This window comes from Paracoccidioides lutzii, assembly GCF_000150705.2.
Source record: "Paracoccidioides lutzii Pb01 unplaced genomic scaffold supercont2.10, whole genome shotgun sequence".
Taxonomy (NCBI): Eukaryota; Fungi; Ascomycota; class Eurotiomycetes; order Onygenales; family Ajellomycetaceae; genus Paracoccidioides; species Paracoccidioides lutzii.
The window spans coordinates 474,906-496,537 of NW_015440956.1; the positions used below are offsets into that span (position 1 = coordinate 474,906).

At 43.5% G+C, this 21,632-nt stretch overlaps 5 protein-coding genes across 5 annotated transcripts in view; 3 read left to right on the forward strand and 2 right to left on the reverse strand.

Annotated features, from left to right (window-relative positions):
- Positions 1–265: 265 nt before the first annotated feature.
- PAAG_04167 (beige/BEACH domain-containing protein) lies at positions 266–8,432 on the reverse strand (the record flags this gene model as incomplete). Its single annotated transcript, XM_015845188.1, has 8 exons — positions 266–517; positions 615–827; positions 900–1,205; positions 1,283–1,443; positions 1,497–4,856; positions 4,950–5,412; positions 5,484–5,854; positions 5,912–8,432. 8 exons carry the CDS (start codon positions 8,430–8,432, stop codon positions 266–268), a joined length of 7,647 nt encoding a protein of 2,548 aa, XP_015699414.1.
- Positions 8,433–9,180: 748 nt separating this feature from the next.
- On the forward strand, positions 9,181–9,627 carry PAAG_11817 (hypothetical protein; the record flags this gene model as incomplete). Its single annotated transcript, XM_015847397.1, has 2 exons — positions 9,181–9,388; positions 9,533–9,627. 2 exons carry the CDS (start codon positions 9,181–9,183, stop codon positions 9,625–9,627), a joined length of 303 nt encoding a protein of 100 aa, XP_015702989.1.
- A 5,205-nt stretch (positions 9,628–14,832) lies between these two features.
- PAAG_04168 (aqualysin-1) lies at positions 14,833–16,454 on the forward strand (the record flags this gene model as incomplete). The annotated part of the gene is made up of 3 exons (XM_015845189.1): positions 14,833–15,201; positions 15,272–16,219; positions 16,278–16,454. The coding sequence occupies 3 exons, from the start codon at positions 14,833–14,835 to the stop codon at positions 16,452–16,454; spliced, it is 1,494 nt and encodes a 497-aa protein (XP_015699415.1).
- A 1,210-nt stretch (positions 16,455–17,664) lies between these two features.
- PAAG_04169 (hypothetical protein) lies at positions 17,665–17,886 on the forward strand (the record flags this gene model as incomplete). The annotated part of the gene is made up of 1 exon (XM_002793851.2): positions 17,665–17,886. One exon carries the CDS (start codon positions 17,665–17,667, stop codon positions 17,884–17,886), a length of 222 nt encoding a protein of 73 aa, XP_002793897.2.
- Positions 17,887–18,387: 501 nt separating this feature from the next.
- Positions 18,388–21,632, reverse strand: part of PAAG_04170 (hypothetical protein) — a gene marked incomplete at both ends in the record, with an annotated part of 3,572 nt that continues 327 nt past the window's right edge. The window contains 5 exons of the mRNA XM_015845190.1: positions 18,388–19,413; positions 19,478–19,567; positions 19,624–19,797; positions 19,860–20,003; positions 20,067–21,611. Coding sequence (XP_015699416.1) covers positions 18,388–19,413; positions 19,478–19,567; positions 19,624–19,797; positions 19,860–20,003; positions 20,067–21,611 — 2,979 coding nt within the window. The remainder of the gene's footprint in view (positions 19,414–19,477; positions 19,568–19,623; positions 19,798–19,859; positions 20,004–20,066; positions 21,612–21,632) is intronic.

The window sequence follows — 21,632 nt, forward strand, 5'->3', positions numbered from 1 at the left end:
CTGTCTACTAATAAACTATCCACGAGGAAAAAACAAAACGGGTTGAGAAAAGAGAAGAAACACCAAAAATGTAGGGACAGACATACATAACACAGCATAGCGTGCCTCATAAAAGCATCACTTTTTTCCGTCGAAAAGTCTAGTGTGCTCCCATCAAATCATAAGCATGTCCCATCCATGTGGCAATAGAGGTCAATCTTGTGGATAGGATGGATATATACGACATCATATATATATGTATCAATGGCGCTGGATGCAATCCCATTCATACTGTTTTAAGATAACCATCAACTTGCTGTGCCATGCGCCAGGAAAATTCCGTAGGAATAAGATTGGAAATTAAACTTACCACCCGCCCTAGCTCATCTCCGGTGTAAACGCTCTGTGCCAGGGGCAAAATACAACTGATACCCGCAGAAACGTTGCTGGCCCAGTCCCCCCGCGTGTTGTCTACATGGTGTAGCTGGCGGATTAGATCGAGTTCGAATCGGCCGTTCCGAATTGTTTTACTCCAGATCTAATAGAAGTCATGAGTAATGTGGAAAAAAGCCATGGGGATAACAGAGATGTGGAATGTAGGCACAACGCAAAGCTCAACTGCGATAAAAACTTACATTTACGAGTCCGCGCTTGTGTCCTGTGAATAATAGCTCTCGTTCCAGCCATTCATTGCTAACACCCTCGTAAAAAGCGCAGGATAGTATGCTGTCATCAGTATGTTCGCATACAGCTTGGTCAACCAGCAATGACCCGTTTAGAGTGTATAGACTAATGCGATTCCCACGACAGACGAGGATATTCCCGGTTGCATCGTTGATACGGGCACACTATTTCATCGGTTGGTCAGATAAACCCTCTGATTGACATATGGAGATTTCATTGGAATTAGACAAACTTACATCCACAGGGTCTCCTTCGGGTAACGACCGCACAAATTCCAATCGATTCAGATCCCAGAGCATTATCTTTCCATCCTTTGACGCTGACAATACAGTGCTAAAGGACCTTGAGACTGCAAGAGTAGTAACCAGCGATCTGTGACCGAATAAGGTAGCCTTCGGATGGAGATCTGCCGTTTTGGATGTCGATGTGAATGACCAGACTGAGACGGTGCAATCGGTCCCGGAGGTGATTAGCGTTTGAGAATCAGCAAACAAGGCTCCAGACAATTGTCCGATATGGAGGTGCTCAAAATGGCCAATCAACTTGTGAGTTATGAGAACAAAATATTAGCTGAGGGTTTTTCAAGAGGAAAATAAGTTTTCAAAAGAGATATACGTACCTTCCTGGTGTCGGCTGCATAAAACCTAACGCTACCATCGGCAAATCCCCACTCGATATACTTGTCATAATTGGGAGGAATGTTAAGTCTGAAGGCAGCTGAACAAAGCAGACGATCTTGTTTACATGAGAAGAGCAGCGATGCTACACGCTCCTGGCTGTCTAAAAGGATGTTAGCTCATTTAGCAGCACCTTAAATCGCTTCATTTGCTTACCTAGCAATGTGAAGGGCAAGCGCGTTAGCGACGGTGCCGCCGTATCTAATCGCTTTTGCTTGTGGGATACCTCCTCCCTTTGAGGGTGCGGTTTCTGGAAGGCTTGGTGTGGCGTTTGTCCGAAATTATGGATGATACCTATGGTAGCAAGCCTTTCGACAGGATCATCAATGTTGTCCAAGTCTTTAGCTCCCTGGTAAGACAAATGGTGAAAAACATTTACGGCCTCAAAGGCGGCTTCGCCTTTCTGTTTATAACCGAAAATCAAATCAATCCATTGATGAAGATTCTTCGTCACATATGGGCTTTCAAGAGCCTCCCTATGTTTAGCAATGAATATTCTTGGGTCTCCCTTAGCCCACGGAGGTAATTCGACATTATCTATTGATTGAGACTTGTTTTGTCTCAATCCGAAATTATACTTGTTGGAGTTTACCAAGAATTCAGGGAGATAGAAGAACTCAGGGATTAGCTCCCTGACATCAGTCATGGTGACACTAGATGCCGATTCCCATGCCTTGGATATGGAATAAAATAGCCTATCAGCATGGTCAAATGTACCCCCTTGCAAGAGGAGGTAAGATTGTACGAATGGCTGAAGACGTATGAGGTATGAGGTTACGATCATAGCGGAGGAATAATGCGTCCCATAATGAAACGGTGGTGCATTATGATCACCCATTTCGGCGAAGGATTGGTATCGGCTCCTATATTCCGCCTCTCGTTCTGGGGTCTGGCACCCCATCGGTTTAGACAGATCACGGAACGTCTTTGGATTTGTCAGATCAAGTTCGTCACTTGTATAGTCAGCAAGCACCCAAGGGAACACGGGATACTGTGTTAGATCATTGAACGTCCGTCCGGCCATAGTATTAACGAACATCAAATAGTGGAAATTGGACATTTTACCCTTGATCCATTTTCGCGTAGCCGGATTGGTAGGATTCTGGTTAAACACGTTGGCAATCTTCGATCTGAGGAACTGAGGATTATCTTCCTGACTGCGCAAGGCCTCAAACCTCCACATTTCTTCATGTGATGCATTTCCGGGTCCACTTATTTGGGGCGCACGAGATGAAAGGTGGTGATATAACTCATCCCGAAGTGTAGGGGACACTAACGTTAGCAGGTAGCTTCGACCGTCTGCAAAGAAAATCTCCAGTGCAACGTCCCGGAATAAAAACCGCCGTTTCGACACACTTATGACCTCTGACCACTTCCAACTCCTTGTTTCATGTTCCCCATTATTTACCCGGCGGTCATCAGATTCATGCCCGGAAATCATGCGAACGTACGGATCCCGCTCTTCAGGAGGGGCTTGCCAAACACTAACAACCTCTCCGTCGGCCCGTTGGAAGAAATTGTCCAAGATATACACAGAGTCTTTCCCGAGAATTAGAAGCCCCTCGCAAGCTTCTAGCCCGACAATCCTAGAGATATTACAAACGTGCTGAACTTGGTCTCCGCGGTGGAGACTTCTCATGACCTTCCTATTCTTATCTTCATATTCGTCTTGCCAATCCATAGGATCCTCGATCATTTCGAAGCTGCCTTCAAGGCCAAATCTATCATCGGGGTCGTTCGCCTGAGGTTCAACTTGAGGTTCAGTCTCAACAGGATCAGCTACCATAGAGGTAAGGGTGGTGTTGAGCATGTCATTTTCAACAACCCGGCCTCGCGTGTTGTCAACTCGAATGCTAGGTGGCTCTTGAGATGTTCTGCGTTTCGGTTGGTAATTCTGACCACCAACCGTGTCATCTGGAGTAATTCGTAGTCTCATTCTATTCCTGCCTTCGGTCTGGTCAAGACGCCACTTGGTTTCCTTCATTCCAATCAGAATTCCGTTTTCTCGCCTCAAATCACGATACATTTTTGCAAAGGCAGAAGATAAGAATGTGAAGCTGTCTTGTTGATCTTGGAATGATCGCTGAAGCTTGAGGTGCTCAGAGGAAAAGATGTTAGATGTCCAATGATCAAAAGTAGTATCATGTTTCCGGATAACCTCTTCCTGGGCCAGATCAACTTGATTCCACTGTTTCAGCTTATCTCTCCGCTTTGAAAGTCGCGCCCACGCACGTTCCTCGGTTTTGCTGTTTTCATCCCGAACAAAAGTTTCCCAATTTTTCGCCAAAGCTCCAAAGAAAAAGGAATCAAGCTCTTCACGCTGGTCGTCAACCCAACGCAGGAAGCTGGTGTCATCTAAACCAACGAGCTTTTGGAAACCGGAAGACAACCGTTTACGGAGGGAGGAACTTGCATAATTCAGGAGAGCAGACATCTCTGAAGGTTTCTGAACCAAGAACGTTCGCCACAAGTTCGCGGCGGCCAGTCGAATGTCTTCGTTATCGGTGACCAATTTGGTGTAGAGCTGGTAGCATATTAACGGTAAACATTCTGTTTGGGGTTCCTCGGCTGGTAGAACGATTGTTTGCCAATAGGCGAGGGTTTTGAGAAAGGAGAGCGTGTCTGAGTTGTCTGTCTCAGAGAGTCGAAGCAACACCGTACGCGACACGGCTGATCGGATAGAAGAGATTGCTTGGCTACAGAGCCGAATACTTTTCATACAAGCGACCTCGGGCAGTTGTAGATACTCGAGAATCGGCCCCGATAAGTCAATGATGGAGATTGCACCCTCCATAAACCAACCCTCATAAAGAGTTTCCACGAGGTGTGTTAGAAGTTTAGAGAGATTGGTTAGAACGCGGGGTTCCCATAGTAGTTTGCGGTTCAGTAGAATTGTATTTTTTAATTGGGACAGGACATTCCGAAGAACCCATGACTCGAAATATGTTTGATGTTCAACAAATCCGGGAGGAATAGTCGAGTGGAGAGCTAACTCAGAAAAGTCCTTCCTGGTGAGTATTTGGTCAATGAAAACAGCCGCAACCAGTTCCAGGATTCCTTCCACAATAGAATGAGTGGGCGGAAGATTTATGTTTTCAGAATTAGCTGCAACAGCGTGGCTAAGTCGCGCTAAGGATGGGGCGTGCTGAGATTTATCAGACGAGACAAGGATAAAGGAGGACCCCCGTTTAAGGCCATTACCACCCTCTTGCGACTCCGAATGTTCTACAGTCGTGGTGCGTAGAACAGGACGTGCATGTGACAAAGGGCGGATAACCATCTCGTTCGCACCAAATGTGAGGCCAGAAGATCGCGAAGTTAGCTCCACATCAGCACTAACCGTATCTGAGCCAACGACAACGGGGAATAGAAGGAAAAGCAGCTCTTGCACATAGGTAGAAGACACGGTAAAGTCACGAAAGTGTTTAGATTTCACATGAATATCGGCAAGAAAGCCAACCACCGTGTTTAGTAGTTCAATATTTGGCTTGGAAGACGCGTTTATCGTAGTCGCCTCTAAGAGGAAGTTAAGTTAGATTGGAAAAATTTATCGCAAAATGTGATCTGCGACAAAAAAGAGACTAGGAAAGAGGAGCTCAAGAAACTAACCCGGTGGTGATGTGCTTGACATCGAGCGCCTATCTACACGATTTCGAGTGGGGAGCTCAATCACACCTTCGGTTTCAGGAGATTCACTCTCCTTAGCAACCGTCGCCTTGAGGCCGGTTTCGAGCATTCCCATAATCACAGGAAAAATCTCCGGATATATAACCCTTAACTCCTCAGTCTCCCCAGTGGAGTTAAACAAATCCAGAAATCCGAAGTGGTCAAACGGCCGGTCAAGGTCCAATTGGCCAACATCGTTTCCGAACAATATAGCAAAGCAAATAGGCCACAACGCGGGAACATACCACCAGCGTTTCAGGCGACGACGCATGATGACGAATCCACCTGATTTGTCGGCAAATTTCCTTGTATAACTACTTCCATGTGTGACCAGTAACCTAGCCAGAATAGTGAGGGCCAGCACCACGACCTCAGGGTTATCTTCTAAGATTAGGTAGAGCAGCCACTGCAGAAAGACATCAGTAAAACAAACAAAAGAATGACAACTATGAGAAAAATACAAATGCAAAAGCTAACCTTGTTCGTCACCGTTCTGGCAAATTTTGCAATGTTTGCAGTTCCACTCTCTTTACAGATAATGTTGGCGTAAGCTTTTAAGACTTCGATTCCTATTTCAGATTTGGAGAGGTACGTTCTGTTTGGATGGTGGAAGAGGGCAAAACCGGGCCGCTTAGCGCGGGGATCGAAGCGCATGCTTTTCCTTTTCTGCAAGCTCGTCGACGGTTTCGCAGCGTGGATAGAATAGGTGATGAACAGCGCTAGGGACCTGAGGATTTCCGTCGACATGCAGGATTTTACGAGGCAGCTAAATGCTGGAATAAATAGTTTCATGGATTCTGAGGTGAAACTCTCTCCTTTCAGGGCATCTAGCAGTTTCTTGATGACACCTGGAAATAATGTTAGCTTCAATCAAGATAGGTTTAGAGTAGTGACAGGGCTCATACGCATTCGAGATAGTCGCTTAGTATTAAATCGGTGGTTGTGGCACTCAGCAGAGAACGTGATGAATTGGGAATAGTATATCTCGAGCAGAGGTAGATTCCCATACCTCCAGACGTCTAAATCAACAAGAAGAACCCGATAGGCTAAGGGGTTAGTAATAATCGATTTCTTGGGATTCTGAAAATCATAGCCAACAAATTTCAGAATTAATAGGAGAATTTCCATTGCTAATCCATTGTGCTGCTCGGGGGTTGAAAAGACAGCGGTCGGTTTTGAAAGAGCATTCTGAATGTGATTGGAAAGGCCAAGCTTTTCACGAAGTAAGACAGCAAGTATGCTGTAGCCATTCTCCCTCTCCATTGCCTCACTATTTCTCCAATTGTCTTGAACCGCTTCGAACAGAGTTTCCACGGCAGCGCAAGTGCTCTCTGGGGTGGTAGCTGCTTCGATCAGACTGAGATGTGGTGCGGCGCATCCACCAATCTGCCAGCTCGCATCGTCTAAGGCTTGGGGAACGGCTACAACCGGATCACCGGTCAAAATGGCAACCCCATGGGCTTGGGTTAGGGCATCGTTAATCGCAGGAACAGCCCCATTGATTGCGACAGCGTTTCCACCTGCTTTAGTGAGGTGGTTCAAATTTCTGGCAGCTTGCTTTGATAAGGACTTCACAAGCTGAGATTCATCGACGTTATTGCTATCATCATCATCGAGAACGGTCATCGGTGATATGTTTAGTAAAACAGAATTTTCCGGAATCAGGGTACTTGCTTTCCGCCGGATAACAGTAACGATATCCGAGTTCTCCTCCTTCCCAGGATGGAGATTCTCATTGCGTAGATTCAATTGAGCAGATGCTTTGTAAGTTTGGAACGATCCTAAGCAGTCCTGGAAATTGCCATGGTATCGTGGTCCCAAATGGCAGAAAACAGCTATGATGTCGTCGGAAAATGCCTCGTCAAATAGAATGGCAGATGCCAAGGACCACCGTGACGTTGATACCCCTTTCCCAAGCCGAGTCGCCAAGTCCTCCGGGGTACCTAGAAATGCCTGGACACGAGGCATCCTGTGCGCCGCAGACTTAGGTGGACTTGATGGGTACTCAGGTTTTAACTGTTCTACAAACTCTCCATTGACAAAGAGTGATGCCCGGGATGAGGAGGTAGGTCGAGGTCTTTTGTGAACAATACATATGTGGTACCATTGACCAGGAGAAAACACCACAGACTTGAAGCGAACACTTGGACGAGCACCCTTCATCGAAGTTTGGAGGATAAAGTTATGGGTATCCTTTTCAAGATACGCGAGAACAAAACAAGATTGACTAGCATCAAACGCTCCAAATATAGTCGTGTGCGCATTTGGGTCAAAGTTCTCAAATCGTACCCACAAGGCAAGAGAATATCCGGAGGAGTGGGTGGGTGGAAACGTCCTTCCTAGCGTTGGCAACTCAACGGAAGAATAACCATGCCTTGATAGATCAAAATGAATGCACGCAGGGTTCTTGGATGATTTAACGGCAGCGAGTAGAAATTTAGTGACATCAGGGGAGGCATGAGCCGCACGATAAAGGTGCGCAGCATCTTCTAAATTATTGACACCTTCAGAACATAAGATGCTGGCGAGTTCACAATACAGATCCTTTCCTTGCCCAACCCTTTTTGAATTTGTAACGATTGGGAGTAAGGAGGTAAGTATTCCCGTGGAATGAAGTGCCAGTAAGTTGCGCCGGGATTGCGAGGCTAAATGGGTCAGGCATGCTGGAATGGCCAATCGTTGTATGGAGAATCCTGGAAGAAATGAAGACTGGTCCAACCACAGATGCAAAAGAGGACCCACGAATTCGCCGTTTTCAATTGTTTCTGCTGCTCCTAGAGTTTTGCTAACGGCTTCCTGCACTGCGGAAGAGTTGGAAGAATTATTGTTTTGTCCAACTTTTTTCCTTATCACACTGAAGAAATCAGCGAACACTTCTTGCCCCAGAGCCGCAGCTAGAAGCCCGCCATAGAATTGCTCAACATCGGTAGCATCGGCAACGAATCCTTCAGTGTCGAGGTCCAGCTTCTTAGATAATGGCGACAAGCTGCTCTCTAGGAGCACAACACCCCCACCGTCGATCTTTTTGGCGAAATATCTCTTGTTCCCCGGATGGTCTTTCAAGCTTTCAGCCAGCACGCCATGTATGTCTTTGACGAGAACCAAAAGACTCTTTCGATCCTCCTTCAACAAAGTAGAGGGGTCATATATATCTCCAATCAACCGTAGAAACCTGAGCAAGGTCTGGAATCCCGACAGCTGGTGAAAAGTGTCCTTTGCGACCCTCGTGTTCTCATCGTCGATGAAGGTGTGACGCAACCGTAGGAGCCCCTCAGTGGCACCAAGAGCATCATGAACAGATGGATGTTGCTTGTTACATATATCGATCAGGGAGTCAATGACAGGCTTCAGATCGCTCACCAAGCGTTGTGAGGTTAACGATGGCGGGGACGAGGGACGCCGTGAGCGGGAAGGGGCGCAATTCATAGTTCCTCCGCGGAACTTTGACGCTGCATATTTCAGATTATTAAGAGATTAGACAAGGACAATTATAGACTTGGACCATTAAGAATGTATAGTATCTACCAAAGAGACAAAGAGAGTTCAAGTCATATGTGGGTATTTAGTAAGTAGGGGTCAAGCCGATCCCCCTCCACTGTGAGACGACTCGATTGCCAACGTGTTTCAACCATTAGAGATTCCAATTCAATAGGGCATTAGGTAATAATAATCAAAGATGGAGTTGTAGTTATGGAAGAGGGAGTCGCTCATGAGAAACAGAAGGCTACCCTCTTGGTGCGCAATTACGGGGTTAGAGAAATCACTCAGCATGCAATTAGAAGATCTCAGCCCTGCCTGCTTGGTTGGGAGATATCTCGCGTGAGACGACCCCTTACAATCAAATCCCTTACAACGCCAACAGCATCTGGCTGCGCGGAACAAAGTCGACGCTCGACAAAGCCCTAAGTACCTCACTAGCCACAAATTAATCACGTGACAAGGGCGTCCAAAGCGTTCCTTTTGTAGCGGCGCCCGCCTGGGTGGCGTTGCCCTAACGACCGCCCCGCCCACACGTGATCGCTTGTATGTAATATAGCAATAACCTAGCTAGCTCCTCCGAATAGAAGGTTCAACCATCCCACAGGTTATAGCCTGGATAGCTGGTTTTTTTTTAAAAAAAAATCACATTAAGAACAGCCGTGTACATGTCTGGATGAGTTCACCCTCTGATCTAATGACTGAACTATCTATTCCTTTAACAGAGAGAAAGCAATCTTTACAATCACATTCTAGAGCTGTTGGAGCGTTCCCATCACTAGATGAGAATGAAGAATTAGAAGGCCTGAAGCAGGAACCAAGTTCAAATCACATCATGGATTCATCAAGCCATGAGTCTGATGAAATGTCTGCTCCTGAGTCTATACATGAATTCACAGCAGCTAGTGAAGGAACCTCAAGCCCCTAGCCTCAAATGCCTACTCCTAATGCAAGTGACATGATTACAATGAGTGTAGCAGATTTGTTGGTCTTTTGTCAACAAATGACACATCAGAACACTTCAAATATCAACAATGATATATCTGCAGATGATTTCAAATCTCAGATCTGTGAATATCAAAAGAATATTCAAAGAGCTATGGATACTAAGGTAGTAACTATATTTAATGACATTAATTACTAAATCTGGTGTATGAGAATTCTTGTAAATACTGAAGTTATTGATGGAACTGACATTCTAATCAAGAATCAACATGTCTGCCTAGATGATATTAGCTAAAACATGTTGAATGCTAAAAAATGAAATATTTGAATCAAAGCACTCTATTGATTTATGTTGTAATTCTTATTGAGGTCTGTATATATAATCATTGAAGTCTTGAAACCTGACAACACTGCTGCATTATGAAAAAAGATTAGTGTTGAATATGTGATGTCTTTGATGAAAGAATGTTTTAATGTCATAAAGAAGCTGACTACTCTACACATCAATAATGATTACTTGATATTTCAAAGAAGATTCTGCTACTTAGTTGCATGTCATAAGAAACTGATAAATGACTCAGAGAACTTCTATCATAATTTTTTCTTTATTGATTTGAAAGAACATCAAAAGTCTTTTATCAAGACATGTTTGAATGATTTCTACATGATCAGCCAGGATTTTATTAAAAATATTGACATTAATGATCTCATGAAGCAGTTAATGAATTGTATAAGCAAGTTCAATAAATGCTTCAAATCTTTACAAGCTAATGCAGCTATCTTCTCCATATCAAACTTCAACTCATCTGACACCACAAATTCAAATAGTTTTAAATGTGAGATCTGTCACTCAAATCAGTATATTAAGAACTCTTGTTAGTGATTACACTCTGAATTTGTCACTGAAGAGTGAAGAGAGATATATAAAAATAAGATTATCAAGTTCATAGAAAATAGCAACATCAGCAGTTACAATAAATAAAAGAGTAAAAAAAAGAATAAGAATGATAAAAAAAATAAATCTTCTGATCTTCTAGTAATATAATCTACTGCTGTCAATGCTGTGATTGCTCTGTCAGTAATCACTGACATTATCTTCAAGTCTTGATTTCTCAACACATGTGCAAGTTTTCATATAATGAGGGAAAAGCAATCTATTATTCAATAGAAAATCTATGATGATAATCTCAAAGTTCATACAGCAGATGGTAGATATAGTCATGTCAAAGAGATTGAAAATCTCATTTTAGAATCTGATAGAGGGGATATATCTATATGTGATGTTCATTATGTTCTGAATCTTACTGTCAACTTAGTGTCTTTTACTAAGTTGAAGAATCAGAGTTTTCAATATGAACTTTTAAATTCAAACACTCTGTTCTACTTTATCATCAAGACTCTCAATGATGTTATTTTCATCACAATTCACACAGCTCAGAGTTTGATTTATAAAATAGTTGAAAGGATGTCAGAAGTTGACACTCATCATGAGTCAAAAGTGATTTATTTCACAGCAAAATCACATATATATAATAATGATTATACTAAGGCCTTAGCTATCACTGGTGACAATAATTCTATCAATACTCAACTCCAATCTCAAGAATTACCTACAGCTGTGAAAGTACTTGCTGAGTGGTATATTAACCTGAGGCATATATACACAGAAGTCATTATAGCTTTGACAAAGAATTTACTATTTGATATCTGTATCAATAGTCTCAAGACTAGTTTCTTTTGTGACACCTACATCAAAGCAGGTATGATGCATAAATACTTGATCATCTTCATGCCACAGACTATAAGGCCAATGGAACAGATTTATATTGATCTGGTGAATGATGATCATATATTGAGCAATACAAATGATCATCCTATAGAATCTCATCAAGGCATAAAATATTTCATGTTAATCACAGATGACATGACATGATTCAGATGAATCTATTTCCTATGTAGCAAAGACTAAGCATTTGATTATTATTCTTATTGAATTAAGTTCATTAAGAACCTTAGTTTTTTAACCCTTGTCTACATCAGAACAGATGTAGATGAGGTTTTTCAATTATAAAAAATGACAATGTTAATGATTGCTGACAGCACAATATGGGAATCAACTACTTCTCAATCATCTCATCAAGACAGTGTATTTGAACATGGCATCTGCATCATTATGACATGAATCAAAGCAATTATTATAGAAAAGAAAATTTCAAAGAAGTTCTGAATGAATATTCTAGAAATAGTTGTTTTAATCATAAATAATACATTCACATCTACAATCTTATATAATGAGAAGTATTGACCTGCAATCATAAATGATGACAGCAAGAAGTCTGTCTGTAGTTCTCATACAATTTCTTTTTCAGCATTGATGAATATGTCACTGCAGATCACTCACTTCTGTGAGCTTAAATCTGATGTTTTTGTCCACCTTCATAGATCACAGAAGCTGATAGATAAGCTGTCTGCTCAGACTGAATTATGCAAACTTATTGAATTTCATAGCTAGTCAATCTATCATGTGTGGAGTTCTACCTCTAATAAGATTATTGATACATTTGATGTAGTTTTCCCTACAAAAGTGCAGGAAATACAAAAGGATTTTATCACTTTCATGACAATTGAAGTTGAAAACACCCTGACTCTTATCATCTATTTGATGAAGGATGATTTTGATGTTTCTGATTTTTTGAAACTACATATTCCATAAATGAGACCTGTGAAAGCCTTTATGATATACACATCTTTCTCAATTATATGCAGCTTGCTGAAAAGCTTCAAGAATGTGATTAACTGTCTGCAGATGAAATCATATTGAAGGAAATCTATGCAATGCAAAATTGACAATCTTGAACATCAGAAGACTTGGACATTAATTCCACATTCTGATGTCTCTCATTATGAGTCAGTGATATTTGATTGCTAAGTCTTTATCAAAAAGAATCACCTCAGTGACCTCAATGTCAATGAAAATAACATATTGTGAAAGTTCAAATGAGTAATTTATGACAATTGACTCAAAAAGAGAACACATCAAGAAACATATGCCTCTGTAGTTACAGATATCATGAATTACATGATGTTTGTGATTGTCACAAAATATAGTTGAATCCTACAACAGGTGAATATAGTGATGATGTACTTATACAGAAGACTTAAAAAAACAGTTTATATGAAACAATCTACTGGCTTTGAAGAAGAAGCTTCACATACACTTGTTTGTGCAGTTGAAGAATCTTTTTACAGATTGAATTCAACTGTTAAAATATGATATGATTACTTGACAGCTCTGCTACAGAAGAATGACTTTACTCTGAGTTCTTATGACCTCATTTTTTGACAGTATTCAGCCCAAAAATATCTATATATAATCATATATATTGATGATCTTCATATTTTTGTGGATATTCTGAAGGATGCTGATTGACTAGTTGATATTCTGCATCAGAAGCTTGAGATCAAAGATTTGAATGAACTCACAAAATATTTAGACATGGAAGTAAAATATATGAATGACAGCATTGAATTGACTCTCTGATGTTATATCAATTGATTGATAGAAGATTTCCACCTGAATGATGCAACTACTGTTCAAACACTCATGGATGAGAGTCTATATTTGAATGACTTCTCTGTTTCTAAAAAAGAGGCTAGTTTTACAAAACAGCAATTCCAACATGGTGTTGACTACTTGCAGTATTTGACAGTTAAACTGCAGCTGAATATCACCTGAACAGCTTCTCTATTGACACAGAAAAATGTTATTTCTATCTCTAAGACATGAAAGACCCTATTACACATCATTCAATATTTGAAAGATACATGTGAAATCAGCATATTTTATATGAAGAATGATGATGATGAAGAATGTAAGAATAAGTTCTTGAACATGGCATATTTATCAGTCAGATACATAGATTCTGACTGAACTAGTCTGTTGAATGATGATCAGAAGTCTATATTCAGCTATGTTTTTATGCTTGTCAGCACATCAATTTCATGATGATCAAGCAAGCAGTCATGCATCTCTTTAAGTTTTAATGAGACTAAATACATGACATTGAGCAAGACTGTTACATGAAGCAATATGATTAAGAAGCATGATGATGAATCTGAGCTTTATAGCAAATGATCTCCTGTCAATCAAGACAGATAATAAAGATGTGATCAATCTAGTCACTGTAGTCATGATCACTGCTAGGAGCAAGCATATTGACACATGATTTCATTACACCTGTAGTCAATTGAACAATGACATTATCTTGATTGAATACATTTCAACTGAAGAAATGGCAGCAGACAGATTGACTAAACCCCTGAGCACAGTGACATTTCAACAATTCCTTGATTTACTTGATTTTACAGGTGGAAAAGGCAGGAATGTCAAAACTTAATGTATGTAGCATGATTTGGATGGATTTGAGGATGGCATAGCTAGTTTTTCCTTTTTTGCATATGGCATTCGAGATCCCGCATGGCGATGCGAGGGGGGGTGTAGCGGCGCCCGCCTGGGTGGCGTTGCCCTTACGACCACCCCACCCACACGTGATCGCTTGTATGTAATATAGCAATAACCTAGCTAGCTCCTCCGAATAGAAGGTTCAACCATCCCACACCTTATGATAGGCGCAAGATGCTGGAACCCTTGCAAGGAAGTGTGGGTGACTCAATTAATATGTGTCTCTGGAGGCTGCCAGGCCAGACATATTCTACTCAAGTCATGTGCCCATGCCCATGAGCCGGGCCGGATCGGGGAAGGAGCCTTGGCGTTGAGCCCAAGGACCAAGAGAAAAAAAAAAATAAAAAACCTTTGGTTGGAAACTTAATTAGTTACCTGATTGTTCAAAGGTGTAAAATGTAACTATTTTGGACTCACGCTAAATATATAGGTGAAGTGCTGGGTTTCGTAATATTACATGCCGATACCGCGATGGTTTCTTTCACGCCTTGTACCTTTGCGGCTGGCCCTTGGCAGAAAAGGAACACGCACGGGATGACGCAAGGCTCCGACAGCGTACTGTTCGTGTACTGTACCGCCCGGTAAACCAGGCAAGCTTCCGTGTGACCCAGGCATTTCCGGCCCCTGAAGGGCCCGCGCAATGCCCAAACAACGCCGTAAGAGTGGGTCTCCCAGCTGCAGCTGACTAACCTAGCTTTCCCCATAATAGTTAATAGTTGCATCATCCACCCAACTCAACCACCAGCTCAACCGAACGTCTCACTCTCTTCTTCTCATCTCGCTAGACAGCCAGCCTTTCGTCAACCTCCTGTTTCCCCCCATCTCCCACCTCCTTTCCTTCAGAACCTCTCCTCATCCCAGTGGCCGCTGTATTACCTACTCGTACACTCAAATCTTTTTTCACTAGCTTTTTCACTCGTTTCCTAATTTCCTTCTTCCATCATGAAAGGCCTCTTCGCCTTGATCGTCCCGTTACTGGTGACTGCATCGCCAATGGTGGTTGACTCCATCCACAAGGATGCTGCTCCCATCCTATCTTCGGTGAATGCCAAAGAAATCCCAGACTCATATATTATTGTTTTCAAGAAACACGTCACCTCTGCTTCTGTAGCTGCCCATCAGAGCTGGGTGCAGGATCTCCACACGACCGCTATGGCCAAGAGATCAAACCTCAGCAAACGCAACCAGTTTCCAATCAAGAATGATATGTTCTCTGGTCTAAAACATACCTACAATATTTCTGGCTTGTTCCTAGGGTACTCCGGTAATTTCGATGAGGAGGTTATTGAGCAAATCCGCCGGCATCCAGATGTGAGTTCGCCCCAATGTTGAGTTGGTTCTTGGCAGGCTCGCGACTCTAACCCTGTTTCGGCTTGCCTAGGTCGATTATATCGAGAAAGACGCTGAGGTCCACACTATGGAAGATGAAGAACCTGTAATGCAGACTGATGCCCCCTGGGGCTTGGCCAGAATCTCACATCGAGAATTGAATTTTTCAACATTCAACAAATACCTGTATGCCGCTGACGGTGGTAATGGTGTCGATGTCTATGTCATTGATACTGGTACCTATATCGACCATGTCGATTTCGAGAACCGGGCATTTTGGGGAGCGACTATCCCAGACGGTGATGGGGATGAGGATGGAAACGGCCATGGAACACATTGCTCTGGAACAATTGCAGGCAAAAAGTATGGTGTTGCCAAGAAGTCCCACATCTACGCCGTCAAAGTTCTCAGGTCCAACGGCTCCGGAACCATTGGCGATGTCATTAAGGGCGTTGAATTTGTTGCCACAAGCCATACGAAAAATGTCGAGGCCGCGAAGGCCGGCAAGAGTAACAAGAAAGGCTTCAAGGGTAGCGTTGCCAACATGAGTTTGGGTGGTTCCAGGTCACACGCTTTAGATTACACTGTCAATTCTGCTGTTGAAACTGGTGTCCACTTCGCTGTCGCTGCTGGCAATGACAACTCTAATGCCTGCTATTACTCCCCCGCCGCTGCTGCCCAGGCCGTTACTGTTGGCGCCTCAACTCTTGCTGACGAGCGTGCTTTCTTCTCCAATTATGGCATGTGTCTTGACGTATTTGGCCCCGGACTTAACGTTATGTCCACCTGGATCGGTGGCAAGTACGCCGTTAACACAATTTCTGGTACCTCCATGGCCTCTCCACACGTTGCTGGGCTACTAGCTTATTTCCTTTCTCTCCAACCCTCGGCTACATCCGCTTTCGCCGTTGACGTTCTCACTCCCGAATCACTCAAGAACAACCTCGTCAAAATTGGCACCAAGGGTTTTCTCAGCGATGTCCCACATGGCACTGCTAACGTAAGTTAACTCTTGACTTATATTAAAGGCCATTCTCTTTAATTAACATTTTACACAGGTTCTTATCTGGAACGGTGGTGGCTCTTCCAACTATAGCGACATCATTGAACGAAGCGAATACAGACCCCACACCCTCAAAGATGAGGTCAATGACGTCATTGACAAGTTCGAGAAAGCTACTACTGATGAACTCCACGCTATCTACAGTGAGATCAAGAACGCTTTCATCTCTTAAATCTCATGTTGGATATCAATGCGTGCAGAGATGATACCTAAGCCACATCTGCCTGATGTGGTGAAACGAATCGTAATAGTAGTTGTCTTCACACGACGGTTGGGTACCTTGCGGGTGCATATAGCTGTGATCTTTTTGTTCCCTTGCTCTTCCTGCCGTTTATCTGTTGCGTTCTGTTTTATTCCACTTATATCTCCTATGGGCCATCAGTTCTCGTTTCTATGTGGTTTTAACAATGCGGTTGAACTTGTACCTGTGTTTCTTGCCTTATTATGTGCATCATTGCTGTTATCTTTATTTGAGAATAAACTTCTTAAAAATGCGGTCATGAAGAAAGTGGTTGTTGGTGGTGGTCACCATTAAAGCACCTATATTTACATCTTTCTGCCGCCAATACTACCTGCGCGAAATCTAGACATGAATGAGTATTTTATTGGTCCATTTACTAGGCCTTTCAGGTTTCTCTTCAAAGGTGTAGACTCACATATAAATTCCGTGGGTCATAAATAATAAAGGTACTGGGCTCGTGGGAGGAAAGTTGTGAATTGTCTTAGCTATGAAGCATATCAAGTGAGTACAATAAACGTATTCATTCATACTCTTATCATCTGCAACTTTACGGATGATAAGCACCATAGAGTCTCTGGAAAAAAATACTTTTAGCCCTTCATTGCATGATACACGAAATGCCCAACAGTCTCAGTTGTGGATCGTATAGAAGTATCCACGCCCGTATTCAAGCATAAACCATTTAAGAACCATCTCTGTCGAATAAATTCTGCTGGGCTGTTGCTAGCATGCCAGGATTTTTGACCCTGCACTGTTACTAACTAGACAACTCTGATCGTGCACACACATGCATGGTTTGTATCCACACCGGGACTTCAAGTGGCATCAAGACATATATATCCGCAAGTGACTCACTGCGGTGGCTTCCTTGGTAGTTATGAGTTACCCAGCTTGGTAGAGCTATCGATGATACGCGAGATAGAATGTGGAAAAAATAGTTATACATGGCATTTGAACAATTCAGTAAGATAGATCGGATAAAGCCCGCTGCAAGGTTCCATAAAAGTTCTGTGAAGTAAGGAAGAACTATTGGTTGCTTCCAAGCTAAATTCATCGACAGAATAACCAAGGATAACAAACCAGAACTCTAACTCAACATCCTTTTCCCTTGTCAGACAAAACTTTCGGGGTTGATGGAATAATGGGTTCCTCCCTGCTAACCTCAGCAGAGAAACCAGAGGATGCAAGAGCTCCGAAAATGGGTCCAGGAAGTGGCTGGGGATTTCAGGCCCGGGGAGCTGCTGAAAAAAGGATGCAACGCCAGCGAATAAAAGCTGCAACTCTTGACGGGTCAACATCGGCCGTGTTAATATTCGTCGGACTGCAAGGTCCGACCATTCAGATTTTAGGCTCCGTCGAGTGAGTGCTCTTGACAAATTGTGAAGCTGTTCGGACTGGAGCGGGAGGGGCCTTGGGAGACAGCAGCAGCAGCGTCTAGAGATCGGATCGTTGCATTGGCTCTGATTTGAGGGTGAGGATCGTGCCTCACTGTTAACTAGCCCTAACTTGACTCACCCGCTAACTAATGCAATTCAAGATCTTACAATCGCCCCAAGTAGTTTTCATAATACAGATGAACATCAAATGGCATGTATTATCTGAAACGAATTGCAAGCATAACAAGGGCTGTACTGTACAACATATTTTCTATCAAGCAGATCATAACAGTAGTAGCATCCGCGCCCCTTCTAGTATAAACAGCATCAAGCTAGGAAGTCCAGCATAAACAGAACTGACAATAAAAGTACAGGCAAAGTGTGCAACATAATAACAAAAATCTACCTCATTTATCATTAAACATTATATCAACAAGAGAACATGAAAAGGGGGGGCATTTGAAATGGAAACAGAAAGCATCTAAGATCTAAGATGTCTTCTTCCCGTCATCTTGATACTCCAATTCCCGGTCCACCTCCGCCTCTATCTCTTCTTCTTCTTCATCATCGTCGTCTTCCGCTTCATCTTCCGTACTACTACTATCTCTCCCACCTACCGGATGCGGATTCTCATCGTCGGCAGTTTTACCCAGAATCCCAAGTTGCTTTTTCCGCTCGAAGTCCTGCGCATGTGCCATTGCGAGCATTGTACCTACACGCGTCAACGTTCGCGCAATGTCGGGAGCATAGGACGCCTTGCGTTGTCGAACAGAACCATTTTCGACGCCATTCTCCACATCAAAACCTGTCGCAGCTTGGTGCTCTCTCGGGACGCTTTCTTGTTGGACGACATTAGACTGTTGTTCAGGTACCTGGCCAAGTGACGGCCCAGATGGGGTCTGGATAACATATGGTAGCGGGACATCTCGTGAGGCACGGAATCTGGCGACGTTGGTGCAGTGTTCGTTCTCCACACGAAATATCGACCACATTCCTCGTCGACATACTTCGAGGAATGAGATGAAGAAACTGATAAAGGCTGAATGTTGAAACCCATGCGTGAATGAGGCGTACAAAATCCAGTTGAATCGGAGGACCGGGTCGATGATCATTGCTAGGTAGTACACCCAGCGGCGTCGGAAACCAAGAGACTTTCGGAGAAAGTTATACTTAGCGTAGGGATTCCCTAGACTCCAGTCCATGGCCACATCCCACGTAGAACTGTATATGGCATTGATACAGGCGCATGTGATGAAGAGGGCTCGAAGACCCTTTGAGTTGTTGATCCGGTAGAGGTTCAGGGTCGTGTAGTAGAGGATTGAAAACGTGTATTTCCCAAGATTTACAACATGGGGGAATACATTTTTAGTATCCCGATAACGTCGTAGACACTGAAGGGAACGCCAAATAGACGGGAGTGTCGAGAGGAGGCCCATCACTCGCGAATGAGATGAATTACATTTAGGTGCGTTATCCCATCCATTGATGTATAAGCAGAATAAGAGTGCGACGTTCTATGACGTCCGTTAGTTTTTTATTGCCTCGTTCATGTTATATGTTGATTTTGGAAATGCTTACACTCATGGCATAGGTCTGGGAGCAGTACATATCTCCTAGGAAAAAATCACGGAACTCAACAGGGTAGAGTCCCGCGAGCAACAGCCGCCACTTTTGAAACGTCAGAATATTTCGAGTGTGATGGGAATGGAGTGCAGAGTACATACGTTTGAATAGGCCCACCATCTCCTACTACGATGGTAGAGGATGCGAGCAGGAAGAAGCAATATGACAACGGTGAGAGTTATCAAAACGGCAGGCCAGTATATGTACATTACATTCACCCAGCGAAAATTGAGCCACATACTTATCCCAAGTAACAGAAAAAACAAGCAAGGTAGCTGTAACGCAGGTTAGAAATTGATGGGGCCGTAGTGATATCAGGAATACAGAGGAAGCATACCTCAGCCAGTTGGCGCCAATCCAACGCATGTCGGGTATCGAATTCGAAAACGAAGGCATAATTGATTTTAGACATTGACCAAATTTTGCAATCGAGACAGAAAAGAAGAAAATGAAACACCGTGAGGAAGTAACCACCATATATCTAAGCTTAAAAGTTAGTATATGTCTCTTCCCAGCGGTAAATGTAACTCGGAAAGATACAAACCTGAAGCAAGTAACTAGTCCAAACACGGACCTCATCATTCCCATGATACAACCGGTGTACAGCATAGGCAACTCCGTGAAGACCGAAAACGATGCCTCCCGAAAGAGTCAAGCCATTGCGGAAAGAGCTTGAAGAATGATCGTAGGTTCTTGAAGATCTGCCACGAAGTTTGCTGATGGCAACCTTACGATTCCCCCTCTCGAAATAGCGCGCATAGAGATCTTCGACGGACACCATGTGATTTTCAACCACCTCACTCTGGACAAACCAAGACTTGTTGACCTTCTCGGAAACGTAACGACCAGCTGGGCGGGTATTCGTAACTTTATCGTACTTTTTATTCATCTTGCGGAACGCTTTTCGATTGAGGTCTGCGTAGGCCTTGAGAAGTTCGAGTCCACGGTAGAACTCTATCAAAGCAACTTTTAGTTTCCTTTTAGCAGAACGATATGAAACTTCGTTTAAATCTTGACGACGAACAAAATCTCGACAGCCGTCAGTAGCGCAGGGTCTTGGTGTTGGGCCAGAAGGTGTTGCGAGCTGTTGCATGGCATTGGATGTTTTCCTCGAGCGGCCTTTACCTATGGCGCCCCCCAACGGCGTCTTCCAATTTCCGACGGAAGAACACTTGGTTGGTGAGGCAACCACACCAAGGGAACTTTTTGCATTCCCATTCCGCCTGCTGGCTCTGATCTCCTCGATCCTAGTATCTCTCATGAGATGGAGTTGCATTCTCAACGTCGCGAGCCGCTCCGTTGCCTCTTTCTCCTTCAACAGGTAGAATGATTCAATTTTAGCCAGCTCTATATCCATAAAAGCGAAAAACTCCGATTCTCTATATTTTAGAACTACCAGTTCGTCTGCGGGGCCGTTGTTTATGTTATTTTCGCGATGAGACTTAGGAATAAACACGCTTTTCAAACGTGACTTTTGTTGATCGAATACCCGTGCAGGAACGGAATGGCGCCGAGGCCAGAATACAGATTTTTTAGTCGGTGTGGTGACTGGAGCAACATCTTCGCTTCGTATTTTCGATAATCCTGAGGTATTAATATTGACATCTTCAGGGCTTCGGGACTGGCCAACCACACCACTGGTCCAAGCACCACTCTGGTGGGGAGAGAGGGGGGGTGAATCCGGTTGCCCGGGATCCAAGGCAGGATCTGGAAGTTCAAGAGAAGGTGGAATGGACGGGGGTGCATCCTGCGGGGGTGATGCTACAATGCTCCCGTAACTTCCGGCTTGCTCTATGAACCGTGATGGAGATTGAAGTAGTTGTCTTTCAGGAATTCCAGCTACTGTATGCTCAATCTTATCATCACCTTCATATGATAGAGAAGAATCCGTCCTGTCTACGGCAGGGGAAGGTTCTTGGACCCCAGGAATAGAAGCCCATCGATGCAGGTGGGAAGGCTGCAAATGAGAGTCGGGACTGGAATGTTCTTCACGGGAGAAGATCTGGCTAATCCGCCGGCGATTGACGGAAGGAGACTGCTCAGCATGGCGAAGCGCTCGTGCAATTGCCTTTACTTTTATTTTGCCAGCCTAGAAAGCAGATAGAGGGTT